Here is a 15,117-nt window from a genome sequence, read left to right on the forward strand (position 1 = left end):
GGTGTAGTCTGTTTGTCTGTATGATCAAGTCACAACAAAAATGTATGACTCTTGAACAGTGACCATCTTAACAGGCATAAATAATATGTAGTCTGAAGCCAGCTTAAAGGATCTAGATGATTTTTTTTTCCTTCAAACTTGGTTCAGTTACAGAGGGTCATCCTTAACGACCACTGGAAAAAAAAAAGTTTTTCTTTATAAAATTGCTGCAAAGGCGCTATAATTTTAACAAACACAGAGAACTGTATGTCCCATGCAATGGTGTAAAATGAGAAGATGTCCTCTCTACTGGCATCTTTTCAGGTTATGCCTGTAAGTGGAGGATAAAAAAAGCCAAACTAACTGTAAGGACATCCATAGGTCTCCAGTCTGAGTCCAATCCGACCATTAGGATTCCAGTCGAGGGGGATCAGGCGGACGTAGCGAGCGATCACTGGGTGCTGGAGCTTGTGCTGGACCACACTGTCAGCGTTACTGTTACCTGGAAAGGCCTAGAAAACACATCAACAGCAGCGAGTTAGCTAGTTTTCTGGCTTCCCATCCATACATCTGTTCATCTTTGGCTTGTGAGACACCACAAAGATCACTGTGAAATTTCTCCCTCTGGATCTTTATTATAGTCAAGCTTACTACTTAAATAAGTGAACATGTTCTTTCATCTTTTTATTGAAGTTGAAGTGCAATCCCCAAGGCTTCTGTGAGAAGTGATTCGTTTGATTTTCCTCTTAATGAATAGAATATTGTGTAGATCGTGCCACGATCCTGGTGAATGGTTTCTCAATCAGGTAGAAAATTAGATTTGTGAAGCATTAGCTGTAGATTTATATGTATCAGACACTTTGGTAAACACTTGGTCAATGGGGAACAACATTTTATTAACCTCTGCGATCCAAATTCTTTCTGGATATTTTATCTTTTAAGCTTCAAGTTGGGCTTGATCTTAAGCCCTTCTATCAACTTTATTTCAAACTATACATTGTGTACTTTACTTTATATCTTCAGGCAATTATGTGTTTTTCAATGCAAAGAAATAATTAGGTTTATTTAGTTTGATTGTGCCCTAGTCTGAAGCTTGATTATATTACTATTGTTTTGATTTTCTTCTATCTTGGCCCTTTGCCATTTCACCTAAAAACTTTATTCTGTATACCAGCTCTGATCACTTTATTCATTTTTAATTTATATGCTAATAGTGTAAACTCAACCCACAATTACACAGCAGAATTTCAACGCTGTTAGGAAATAAAGGGGCATAAGGATGGCTTAGTGACTTGAGTGATGTCCTTTCTATGGAGGACATGGCTTCAGGCTGCTGGTCTGTAGCTGATCCTGACCTCTGGATCCTATGAAGGTGGACAAGATTGAAGGGAATTTCTGAACAGGATCAATTGTCTTTATTATTCTTTTATCTTTTATGTATATTGTCAAATTCATATTTTTATGAATTATGAATATCATTATGTACCAAGTCCTTGCATATGTACATCTACTTAGCAATAAAGCTGCTTCTGGCACTTACAATTTCTATCTCATCTCTTAAATGAGGCGGAAAGTTAACATGAGAAAAATCTCATCACCTGATCCATATACTGAAGTCTGTGTTACAGTGATCTCGCAGCTTTGAACAGCTGAGCCTGTCAGAAAACAGAGTCCTAACCCCCACAATGACTGTTTCCTGCTGAGGAGAACAGGGACAACCGCAGCTCATTTAGTTGAGGCATTGGCTTTTGAAACATGACCCGAGTAGGAGTAGAAAAGCCTCCAAAGGGAGCCTTTGATTACAGTTTTTCTCGATTAAACACATCTCTTGAAATGATGTCTCTTTTTCTCGAAACTCTAAACACAAATCCACAACTTCTCACCCAATTCCCCAAACATCCTATTTTAAGGTCAAAATGAAGCTGTCCACTCAAAACCAAACTTTGCCCTCAGACATAAACACAAGCCCCCCAAAACACATACACTACAACACAGTCGTACACACTGGTGAGATAAATTCAAAACAATACTACAAAAACTAGTTATTAGTAACACAACAAAAGAAATAACATATGTATACATTTGCACATTTTTTATTCCTTAGTGTGCTGCACAGTACAACACACCAAACAACAAATTATGTCTTTGGTCTGAGACAGGCCAGAGATCCTTGTTCTCCACCTCCTCCTCCTCCTTCTACCTCCTCCATCTTCTTCTCCACCTTCCTCTCCTCCTCCCTACTCCGCCCTACTCCTACTCCTCAACTTCCTCCTATCCCATCTCCTCTTCCAGCTCCTACTGTTCCTCTTCCTTCACCTCTTCTTCCTCTATTGAGGGCACAGGCTTTAGGGACAGTCTAAGAGCAGAATAGCAAGAGCTCTGATGAAATGGGATTTGAGAGTAAAAGAGGGACGATGTCAGAAAGTCACAAATGACAATCACAGCAAATTTCAACATGACAGGTTAATTAGTACCAAAAGAGAAGAAATATAATTTTAACCTAACAGTACCTATTACACTCTACTGTCTAATAGACAACCTCAGCTGTATTGTTGAGTGAACCCTCAGCATGGACGACAAAATGCCACTGGCAAGTTGATACAAAATATTTGCCATGTGTGGCAATAGCTCAGATGTAAAGATCCTTAAACAGATTAGCAAAATTCCCAGCATGCATTGTTTGAGAGTTAAAACTCTCCAGGGACCCTTCTGTCTTGTCGTTTGAAGAAAACAGACATGATGGAAACTTGCTGTGTGTCTTTAATACATGATAAATTAAGGCTTGGTTGTTTCTTCTGATGATAATGAGAAGATTGTTAACAACAATAAAGATTAGTTTTAAATTCAGTCCCCTGTTCACTTACAATTACACATTATCATTATTGCCTTGTATGCTGTGTTTGAACAGTTGCTGAACTTGGGTTTTGTTAAAGCCAGAGTGCAGGACAAATAACGCAAGTGCAGGACCTTTACATTAAATCAACGTCCTTTACATTCAAGCCAAACGAGTTCACACAACGCTGATTAAACCTATCACCAGCAGGTAATGCTCATTCCTGCGCTGGCGAACTGGTCTGTAGTGATGTGTTTTATTCCAACCAGAAATGATTGGTTTACCAGAGCTGCAGGGGGGGTCAACTCTTTAGCACCAGCAGCAACTCGGAATGGCAGAGAGCTGGCAGAGCCTATATGTCATAACTATTATCTCCCATTACTTCCACTGTCAGAAGTGGGAGACAAAAGTTCCGCTTCACACTTTTAACTCAGGTTGAATAATCATTTCAAAGTCATCTTATGAGTTTTGAAAATGTAAATTTGACTAAGCTACATTAACTGACATTTTTAAGTTGAACCAGCAATTACAGTGCTGTTAACATTTACACCTCATTTCCACAAGAAAAAATAGGGAATTAAAACAAATCATCCATTTACAAAAGCACTGTCAGTGAAGGCATATGCAACTAAATCAATACAGGTAATCAATAATCAATCAATCAGCCTCCACACATTCACTTCACTTATTACTGCCCTTTAGTATTACTACAAGTTTCTAGCTTTTCTCACTTTTTTTTTCTCACCATATTTGCATTTCAGGATGATGCTCATTAACAGAATCTGCATCTTCACCTTTCCTATCGGAAAATCTTTGATTTACTTCCACTCCCTTTACCTCAATTAACACTTAAGGATGCTATATTCCCTGATTAGGAGTGTATATATTCCCAACACCATCTGCTGGATGTAAAGAGAGATGGGGGAGAGAAGATGAGATAGGAGGAGAAAATTAGAGCACAAGAGAGTATTACTCAGCCTCACAAACTCTGGCCTCTAAACTTAAAAGAAAGAGAGGTCCTTGGGGAATTGTGACTGATGAAGCAGCTCGCAGTTGACTCTGTTACCCGAAAGCCATAATAAACTAGGCTGACTAATATGTGGAGCTTTAGAAGGACTTTTGAGGCACACTGCGGATTTATCCTGATTTATGCTGAGTGTGGAATCAACAAGCTTTTAAGCTGTGAGAGGTCCTTTTCTGTTCTCTCTTCCTGAAGGAGTCTTAGCCTGACATTAGTTTTACACTCGCTGTGAGAGTCTTATCTCTCATCAGCTTTAAATTGATGCTGTTTGCCTCAGCATCACTGTAATAGGAAGAATTTTCTGTCTATACCAGGAGCTTCGAGGTAATACTTTACTGCCTCTACCTACTTTGTAGTGTGATGTGGTTAACTGCAAGTGAGAGAGGCCCTATGTGGGAGAAAAGAAACTTTGAAATGGGAATTGTATCCCAAGGCAAATTCCTCATATGTAAAAATGTACCTGGCAAAAAAACTGATTCTGATTCTGTATGAGTAAATTAGATACTGATAGACATTTGTAAATTGGAGAGTTTTCCTTGAGATACAGCTTGAAAGTTTGGTGTGTTGCAGTATACATTTTTGCAATTTAGCATCAATTTGACTTTTACAATATGTCCTCATACCTAAATAATAAAACAGGTTGATTTTCTATTGTCCCCCACCACCTCTTTACACTGACTTTATCGCTCTTTATACTACGTATATAGTACGTATATATAGCTGTTTATCTGGTTAGACAAAAAATATTGACAAATAATGTGTAATATAAAGTAACTTTATAATGTCAGCTTTTAGTTTTTAAGGGAAGTAAAAAGGTAAAGAAATAACAATTATTATATATAGGATGAAGTTAATGCTGTTTCAGAGGCAATTTTTTGTTTTTGGCCTAAAAGTGGTCACATGGTAAAATAGAAATATTGGTCATTGTTGAGGATGTTGAACATCAGCATGTCAATTATCAGCAAATTACATGAAAAATTATTTGTGGCAACATTTAAAAGAACATTATTGTTCATTAGTAGCATTTTATATTTTAAAAAACTGGTGTAAACTATAAAATCTATGATGAATGAATGAAAATGATTCGATTTACCCGTTTCAGGGTCCTCGTATTGTATGTTTCAGTCACAATGTCATTAAATAGAATGTAGGTATTGTTAATGTTATTAGTGACACTTGTGCTTTTCCTAATGTGATATGTCACAATGTCTGCAGTGGAAAAGACCTTTTGGCTCAGTTTTGACTCTATCTTTAACACTGAGAAGTCACTACTTTACTGTTTATTACATGACATATATAGCTGTTACATTAATTACAGTGCACTCACCCCTATGCTGTCTTCCTGACGATACTGTTTCCAGTTGTGTCCTGTGTCGCTGAACATCAGCAGGTAGGCTGTCTGCCAATCAGAGCTGCCATAGCGGCCTTGCGTAGCAACAGCAGTGATTTGTGTCCGTCCACCCAGGTCGACCTCCAACCACTGATATCTGTCTGAGCTCAGAGGAGACCAACCTCCAGCTCCTGGACAGAGAGAGAGGAGGGAGAGAGACATACCTTTATATCATCCAAAGAATTAAGAGCTGAATTTTATTTCTTTACGTAACAATCACATTGGGGAACTTATAAACAAACAGAATAAACAAACACTGATGACTGTATTAACTGTAGTACACTTTTCTGAAGAAAGTTTGTTAAGAGCCTACCTGTCAATCCTCCCGTTTTCCCCGGGATTCTCCCTTATTTTACCATTCTCTGTAAAGAAAACAACCCTGCTAGGCATATTTGAAATGTGTGCAACATTAACCTCCGGTATACCACAAGAAGAAGGTAGAAGAATAAGAACAGCAGTGCCAGGATTCAAGGATGGATGAACATGAGTGGCATGGAGTACCTGCCAAAAAGGCAAACATTTTGCGTATCTCACCAAATGGGAAAATTGCTTACATGTACTTAATGAAGAGCAACATCTTAATCACCTTCTTCTACCAATTGTCTCACTTAACAAGTAACCTCTCTCAGAGTTACAACTGAAGCATAATGTGTAAGTGATGTCTACCCTCATTCAAGTAATACATACATGCTGAAAGTATTTGCCCTATTGTGTTTTCATTTATGCAGAGATGTTCACAACATTTCCCTTTTAACCAGCTATCACATTCGGACCACCTAATTGCAGTCACTTAATTCAGATAGTAAAATTTCCCTTATTTTCAAATCCCAATGTTGACAGGTATGGTTAAGAGTGCTGGGAAATCAAATGGTAATACAATTAATAAAAGCATATCAACAACGACTGAGCTATGTGGAAATATCTACACTGCTGTCTCATTAGCAAGAACAAAAAAGTTTTCAGACAAATGCAAATCCATACAAAGTTTTCAGTTGTTTTTTGAAAGAAGACAAATCTTACTTAACTTATTTCATCAGACATAAACTTTTCCATAGTTTAAAAGCCCTAAGCTCAAATGCTTTACCAACTTATTGCTTTGATGTTTAATTTGCAACAGTCAAAAGAGTTTAATCTGTACCTTAAGGACTGTTCTGTACATAATACAAGCTGCAGCCGAGGCATTTATGGTCAACACCGCAAGCCTTATACAATATTAAAATGGCCACTTCATTCAGACCTTCATTTAATCTGAGTACCAGGGCAGAGGACCATATGATGAAGACACATTAAATAATTAAAATGCCTAAAGGTGTGTGTATTTGTGAGCACAAGTGAAAGTGGTGAGCTATATCAAAGTGACATTTTGCTGCCAGAACATCATATGGAGAGATTTTACTATACACATGCATTTGTCCCTCTACTCTACTAGGACCTTTTTGAAGGAAAGCATGTCCAAGACTCTAAACCCTAACCCTTTCCCTCAGGTAGATCAGCATATTTGTCTCTTTTCATTAATTCCTTTACCTGATCTCTTTTTTGTTGGCAGTCCCTAACATCATCTATGACTTGACCAATGATGTGGGTGAATGTTTTTACAAGGGGGTAGCCATTTTGTTTGTGTCATGCACGAGGACACACATGCACACAAACTTTCACACTATTTTGCTGATTGACAGTCGGTGACACCAACAAACTTAGCAAAGCGCGACTAAACGCAGTTAAGAAGACTTATAGCATGTGTAACCCAGGTTAAAATTCCATGGTCCCATTTTTTTCTCAGTCACCCGAACACACCACCAGACACACCCTTGAGTCACATGGTAGTTTCAACCTATCATAGCGCTCGAGCGCGTTTTACAAGCTGAGGTGAGTTTCCCCAATTAGTAGTGTGAGGGGGAAGCCACCCCAGCAGCTGCACTCGTTATGTCTCTACACAAACAACGCTGTTTTTGCTTATTTTCCATCTTAAATGCTTGTTTGACTCTAGCATGCGATTGTGTATTTGTAGTGCCCACTACCATGGTCCTTAGAAGCCGACTGGTGCCGCGGTATGTCGAATTGGTGAGTCGGTTTGTTGTTGTGTCCACTGGCAAGTTGCTATTAGCATTAGCATCCCTATGTATTTTAATAGCATTAAGCTAGTGGAGAACCCTAATAGCATTAGCCGTCTCAATGTAATTCAAAGGGCTGTGGTGGCTGGTAGCATTAGCAATGCTAGTAGCATTTGCTTTCCATTGCTCCTATGGAGTTTTTATTGGGTTCAATGAATGATGCAAACCTAGCACTTTGTTTTCAATGCTATGGCTTTAAGTATTTAAATGATTTATTTACATACTGAGTGACAAGATTATCAATTGTATTGAATGGAATGTTGTAAATAATCCTAACATTCCTGGGTGTTTATTTACATCCATTTAAGTACTTTTGTACAAGTTGTTGTCATTTAACAATTACTTATGCCATGCTATTGTGTACACATAAAACATAAAATATAGAAGATAAAACTAGCTAGTAGATAAATTAAATGAGTAGTGATTAAACCATGGGTCCTGTTTATTTAATACAGGCCAGGTGAGGCCAGTTGCGGGTCAGTTGATGGTGAGCTACTACCTGGGACAGAACCTGCCCCACCAACCTCATCACCCCCTGTGGGTTTGGTAGGAGGCTGTTGCAGCTTTGCTCACCCCCACCACTCTCATTCACACACACACGGCCATTCAGTAAGCCTTGGCTTATGGACTATTTGTGTTCCACGGATCATTCTCGTCATTTGGACATAGCGTTCATCTTTCATGAACAAAAGAAAATGTCCTACAGTGTGTTGTGACTGTCCTTATATCTGAGTACTCCTCAATTTGTTGCTTTTGTTTATTGTTTCTGTGAACTGAGTCAACGGAACTAAATTTCCTCAAGTGCACTTTATCAAAACCAACGTTTCTGCAGATTGTAAATATTTTGGGTATTTTTTTTTGTTTTTTTTTTGTCCTTCTTTCCACATAATATATGGTACCAACACCAAATATAATTATTGGCCTCAGTCTCATTATTTGCCTTTTCAACACCTCCTGGAGTCAAAACCTTATCTTCTGTAACCCCACGTAAATGTAAACAATGCAGAATTTGAAATATGTTCCTAAAGTTTTATGAGGGAGGAAATGTACGCAACGTTTGTTAGACCCCAAGGATACAAGCGTGTTATTGTGGTGAAGAACACTGAATGCAAACATAACTTTTATGTTGCTTGTTAACAAGGAAACTCCACAGGGCATCTTTAACAATGTCTGTTTTGATTTAACATGCTCTGCAGCATCTTCTGAGCATCCTATCCCAATTACCAATGGTTTGCCCATCATTAGCCTTTCCCCTTTGTTAACTATTTCTACTTCAATTGAAAAATCCCAACCATCTTATCCCTGGATCTTATCTCCACAACCACCACTTGCCCTCACCTCCACTATCTCATCTTGGGTGTGTTTTATTAGGGCTGCCATTAGTTTCCTCTTTTTATTGTGTTTGAGCCTTGGGCAAAGCAGGAATGGCCAGGGGGAAACAAATGAACTGAAATAAACTGTAAATTTTAACCCTCAAACAGTCTTGTGACAACTCCACTTTCCAGAAATAATTCTCAAAAGATAGAAGCACAAGGAAAAAGTCCAATTTAAAACACTTATGTATTGTGATCAGTTGGGCAGTAACGTGTTACTGTAATATTTCTTTTCCCAGTAACTAGTAGTGTAACGGATTACTTTTCCAAAACAGTAATATTACAACAGTTACTAATCCAAGCAACGATGCGTTACTGAATGCACCGTCCTTGACATGAATGCGCTATGTTCAGCAGGTCAGCGGCACCAGACCTCTTGTCAGACCATATGTTGTTCAAGTCCGCTGTTATCCAAAAACTAAAGAGAGAATGGAGAACGAGGTGTCAGTCTTTTGACGAGGTGTTCTTTTGACAGTACTTCCATTATTGTGTCAGTCTAAGAAGCAAAGAACATTGTTGTCCGTTGTGACCGGCAAAAAGTTTTCAACTGCGCACAATTCTACATCTAATTTATTGAAGCATCTGCTAAAGTATGGAGGACCGATCCTGACACATTCAGAAATAAATAAATGCTCAAATAAATAAGAATCAATTAAATACACAAAAAAAGTAAATGTAGGTAGTAATTAAATTATACAAGGAGACATAAATGTATATTTTAATTAGTGTCTTTACTTATTCATCTTGTTATAATTACCTTTTATTACTTATTTTTTAATGTATTTGTGTTAATATTTTTCTGTTTTATTCTTATGTGTTTTTTTTTACCTTATTTATTTTCACCCATGGTATTTATTTCTGCCTGTCCTTTTTACATTTCTGTATGCATTTCTCTCATTATGCAAATGAGGTGCTGTGTCTCAAGGGGTCATCTTCTCTGCTATTGGTGGACCAGTCAGACAGGAGAGCTCTAGACCTACTCTGCCTGCAGACATCAACGATCTTGCTCCTCACACAGTCAGATGGCTTCCTTCAGTGCGCTGAGGTGTCTAGCAACTCTGAAGACAATACTACCAGCCATGTCTTCCTTCTCTTTTCATGTAGACGCTCCGACAGACAGTGCTTTCAGTTTGCTGCATGAATGGACACAGAACTGCGGTATAGGGAGAAGCACACGGTCAGCTCGGTACACTCGTATTCAATTCTGTATGGTAAATTCAGTTTTAACGGAGCAGAGCGAGCTGACAGGCAGAGTTAGAGACTTTTTCTGTCTTTCTCTTTACAAAGACGCATGTTGCAGTCAGTCTTCTCCGAAGAGGGCAATGAAGTCTCGGTAGTACACGATGCGAGCACCACATACAACACAATTTATCAGATTACACAACGGATATACAGTATGAAAATTGATAGGTTTTATACTTCCTGTGAGTATAATCCAGTTACATATGTCTATTAAAAGTAAAATAACACAAATGTCAGGGAAATTACTTAGATTCAAGTACTGCTGTTGTACACTTGAAATACCTTCCTACCTTTCTGATAGGAAGCCTTCTTGAAGTGGTATAAAACATTTCTTCTTAAATTCTGATTTGAGTTGTGGACAACTGTGACCACATGAATTAAAAAAATTAAACATTTCACTGCCCAAGTCAGCTATAACAAGTCTTGTTCATCAGACTACATGCTGTACAATATTTGTGGACAGATTTTGTCCCAGGATTTATTATGCATTTCTTTTTCTTCGTTGCATGATTTATAATAAGGTGAGAAATGGGTCTATTCTGAGTTCATCCTGCACTGCAGCAGCTAATAGTCCATTTAATCCCCAAAACGCTTTTCTTTTAGGCAGGCTGGAGCAGAAAACAACTCACCTTTCTCAAGTTGTACAGTAATGTCACATGTGTATGAAGGTGGATCAAACAAACTACTTGTTATAGTTACACAGTATTAGGGGTGTGGGCTGTATTAAAAGTATCCACTGTTCTCCCATGCTCTAACACACAGTAACGATGAAATGTGTGCTGTTCTCTCATTCTTCCTCTGTATGTACACATAAACAAGGCAGGGAAATATAAAAGGAATTTATTTTATTGTTTGGGGGTTATTTGTTGTTCTCCGCATGCCTCCTCCTGTGTTTTCTGTGTGAGACATAGAAGTACAATTAGCCTTACAACGTTAGCCTTCATTAAATCATTTCGACTGGTTAAGTGCAGTAAAGTTAACTTTAAATTTACTTCACCACCACACATAAAATACGGCTTAATAGCAATTAAAGTTAACAGAAGCATAAAATTCTTCTTAATGGTAACTGTTAAGATTAGTTTTTGTTAGTCACCACCACTAGCTTAAGAGCTTTAGCCTATATGAAGTTAGCACTACATAAATTAGCCTAGCGGCTAACGGACTTTTACTCTCCTCATAGCTTAACAGATTACATGTATTATTCATAATACTCACCGCTGGTGAAGTCACTGCATCCCCTGACACAACACCACGGTTGAATTTTCACCCTGAATGGTGTTTTTGTTGAAACAGCTGATAACAGCAGAGCAAGGAGCTGCTCCCTGTGGGAGCATTTACCGTAAATACTCGAATAGGAGTGCACTCCAGATTTAGCTGCGGCTAACTGATGTGGCTCTCAGAAACAACAGCTCACTTTCCTGCAGTTCTGTGTACATATAAGTCACTAATTGAAAACTCTGTAGGTCACAGTGTCCACATGAAAAGAGAAGGAAGACATGGCTGGTAGTGTCCTCAAACAGAGAGAACACCTCAGCGCACTGAAGGAAGCCATCTGACTGTGTGAGGAGCAGCTCATTGATGTCTGCGGGCAGAGGTCTAGAGCTCTCCCGTCTGACTGGTCCACCAATAGGAGAGAAAATGACCCCTTGAGACACAGCCCCTCCTCATTTGCATAATGAGGCAGAAATGCATACAGAAATGTAAAAAGGACAGGCAGAAATAAATACCATGGGTGAAAATAAATAAGGTAAAAAAATACAAAGGAAGAATAAAACAGACAAAAATATTAAAACACACAAAAATAAATACATTAAAAAAATAAGTAAGTAATAAAGGTGAAGATTATAATGGAAAATAAATACATAAGGTAATTATTACAAAGGTGAATAAGTAAAGACACTAATTAAAATATATACATTTGTCTCCTTGTATCATTTAATTACTACCTACATTTATTTATTTACTTTATTTTTTTGTGTATTTAATTGGATGCTTTATTTATTGAGCATTTATTTATTTCTGTATTTATTTCTGACTGTGTCAGGATCGGTCCTTCATACTTTAGCAGCACAGCAACGTGAAACTTATAGAAAGAAACTCCGGCAGCTACTGCCAGTGATGTATGGACTCTTCGGGAGAGAGTGGCATTAAGCAATATAGTGTTTTTTAAAAGCACTGAATATATGCATATGCAGAAAAACAGTAGTTCAAAAGTCGGGATTGACTTGCATTATTTTTTTTATTTCAGCTGGTGGCGTTAAGATAGATGTTTTGTAAAATCCATAGCTTCTTGCTGCTGTTATGAATGATATTAATATAGTAATAATATAGTAACATAACTAGTTATCACCCAGTAATAAGTAAAGTAATAGTATTACTTTTTTAGAGTAATTTGGAGTATTAAATAACTAGTAACTTATTACAATTTCTGAGTACCTTGCCCAACACTGGTTGTCATAATATCAAGTCATAACAGGCCATAATTTACATTGACATTAGAGAAGCTGTGATGGGTTTTAACAAAACTTTTCTCCTAACTTGAAAAAGATAACTACTCAGTTGTGGGTGACATTGAGGAGAAGTCTCTAATTAATAATGACAACCACAGACTGTATCACTGTCACCCTTTTGTCACTACAATTCCTTTTGTAGTGACAGCTACAGATTGTCGAAATATATTGATGTCTGTTACAAAGTTCTTTTAGAAAGAGCTTTTGAGTCTGGGCTGTCTGCCAATTGAGCCACTTGGTATCAGTAGAGTTAGAGGTTGAGCAGGAGCCTTCAGGGAAAAAGAAAGCAAAATCACTTGGGCCCCTTTTGAATCTTCCTGTAGGAGCAAAAAGTTTCAGCGCTTCCTCCAAGAAGCACATTAGAGGAATCACACTCCATTTTCACATGGAAAAACTTGACCGACTTTGCATTTCCCAGCTTGGATGACTTACTACAGCACTGCCAGTGATGAGTGTTTTGAACCCAATATCAAGGCTTTGCCCAAGTTACTGTCTGCCAAGAATGAAACGTGATGAAATGCCCTCTGCAAATTTTTAACAGATAGAAGCTGGTATCGTGTCTCAATAACAACTGTTGCAGAAGAGGTAGAACAAAGTTATACTGTAACACAGTGCAGGTCAAGTTGACGGCTTCACCACCAGTAACAGATTACTAACAAAAAGTACCTTAATCAATAATGCACTATTGTTCAGACAGACAGGAAGAGAGACAGACACATGACAAAAGACACATAGACAGAGCCCGGCGGTGTCACAGTATAAACTGTTTAGGACAAGAAAAATGGGCAAAATGGACTTATTTTGTGTATAGATGTTAAACATTCAAAGATATATTCACAGACAATAAGAACAACACTTATAACAGTGAAATTGATAGTTTATGTGACAACTCACTCACTTTGAAGGCCATGGTTTGTGGAACTTTTCCTTGGTGTAGAAAAGTATAAGGCTTTGCTACAGTGTTCTAGATCTAAAATTAGTCTCTAATTGGCAGCATGTCCTTCTGAAAAGCCTGTAATTTGCACAGAGTTTCTAGATTTAATTTAGACAGGTTTTAATGTATGATTGAAATGATTTTCTAGGGTCATAAAAATAGCAAGCTCAATGATTGATCAAGAACGTGCCTGATGACCTCTTTTGGAATTTCACTAAAAGTCCTTAGCAATGCTCTCTCCTGGGTTAATGCACAGGTTAACAGTGCAACAAGCCTACTGCAGAGTGTTTGGAGGAAGCAAAACTGTCTCAGTGTTTCTCTTAAACAGACGCGTGTTGCCTCCGAGAGTCCCTGCTCATTTTGCTTGTAAATTATCTCTGAATGAAGCGGCTCCTCAGAGAATGACTATAAAGGAAGAGGAGCACCAGCTGAAAGAGACGCAAACAACTAGGGTTTTTTAATTTATTCAGTGATTTCCACAGGGAATGGCTGGGGATTCTGGAAATAAAGCCATTTATATTTTTACATCAGTCTATGTTGTTCTTTTGTGGATTCCTTCTGAGGTGAATTAGATTTATTGATTAATTTAATTCAGTTCTAAACTCTAATTCAATTCAAATCTCAAACTGATAATTGATAAGGCCTGTGAGGTATTATTGTTAGTAAAAAAATCATTGACAAGGAATTACAAGAGCCTCACTCGTCACCATTATCACACAGAAGAGATTGCAAGATTTTCTATCGGGGAACATTCAATGCTCCCAAAGCTCATCACATCTTAGAGAGGCTGGTATGGTATATCTACAGCACACTTTGGGTGTAAATCAGATGCAATACTGCACTAAGTGCAATTTTTAAGTACTTAAACTTTACTCCAGTAATCCCATTTTATGCTCCTACTACATATTGGAGGCAAATGTTTTACTTTTCACTCCACTACATTTATCTGACGACATTAGCAACTAGTTACTTTGTTGATTAATATTTATACGAAATATAATCAACAAATAAATTATGATGCATTATCATAGATTAAGCTACCCAGCAGTAGAAAAGTAGTTACAATTACACATTAATGCATCTATTGTTATAATCCAATAATTTTACCTAAATTAATTGCAAATGATCCATTCTTACTTTTAGTTTTGGTACTTTGAGTATATTTTGTTGCTAATACGTTGGTACTTTTATTTAAAATTTCTATGCTGTGGTATTGCTACTTTTACTTAAGTAATGGATCTGAGTACTTTCTGTGCCACTGGGGTTTGCACAATGGCATGCACTGTATATATGCATGCATCAGTAATACTTTTCTACCTGCATAATGTTGAAATGATGCTTGCAGAGTATTAAATGTGTTTTCATTTACCAGCATTTTATTTCTTTGAGTGCCAGACGAAAAGAAAACAGAGCATGACTTCACTGACACTTTCTTTTTGTTTCTGTGTTGTTGCATTACTACTTTTTCTTTTTTCCTTTCTCTTTTTCTTCTGTGCAGACAAATAAACTTGTGTTTTGCCATTCAGATGCATCTGATGATCCTTTAGAAGCATCTGATCCACCTTAACGCAGATCAAACTTGGTAAGATCAGTAAACAGACAGAGCAGGTTGACTGAAGTGAAGGAACACAGCGGGTGTGTTTGCTCACAGCTTTTGCCATCAAACACACCAAGGAAACAGCAGCCTGCAGGCTGTGCTTCCCGTAGTCTCCAGGTGGTGAAAA

General features: G+C 37.8%; 1 protein-coding gene across 1 annotated transcript in view; it reads right to left on the minus strand.

Moving 5' to 3' along the window:
• LOC123984526 (contactin-associated protein-like 4) overlaps positions 1–15,117 on the minus strand; it is a 79,404-nt gene that overhangs the window by 44,887 nt on the left and 19,400 nt on the right. The window contains exons 3-4 of the mRNA XM_046071448.1: positions 5,161–5,354; positions 344–491 (exon numbers count right to left, since the gene is read on the minus strand). Coding sequence (XP_045927404.1) covers positions 344–491; positions 5,161–5,217 — 205 coding nt within the window. The 5' untranslated portion in view covers positions 5,218–5,354. The remainder of the gene's footprint in view (positions 1–343; positions 492–5,160; positions 5,355–15,117) is intronic.

This window comes from Micropterus dolomieu, linkage group LG15 (assembly GCF_021292245.1).
Source record: "Micropterus dolomieu isolate WLL.071019.BEF.003 ecotype Adirondacks linkage group LG15, ASM2129224v1, whole genome shotgun sequence".
NCBI classification, from domain to species: Eukaryota; Metazoa; Chordata; class Actinopteri; order Centrarchiformes; family Centrarchidae; genus Micropterus; species Micropterus dolomieu.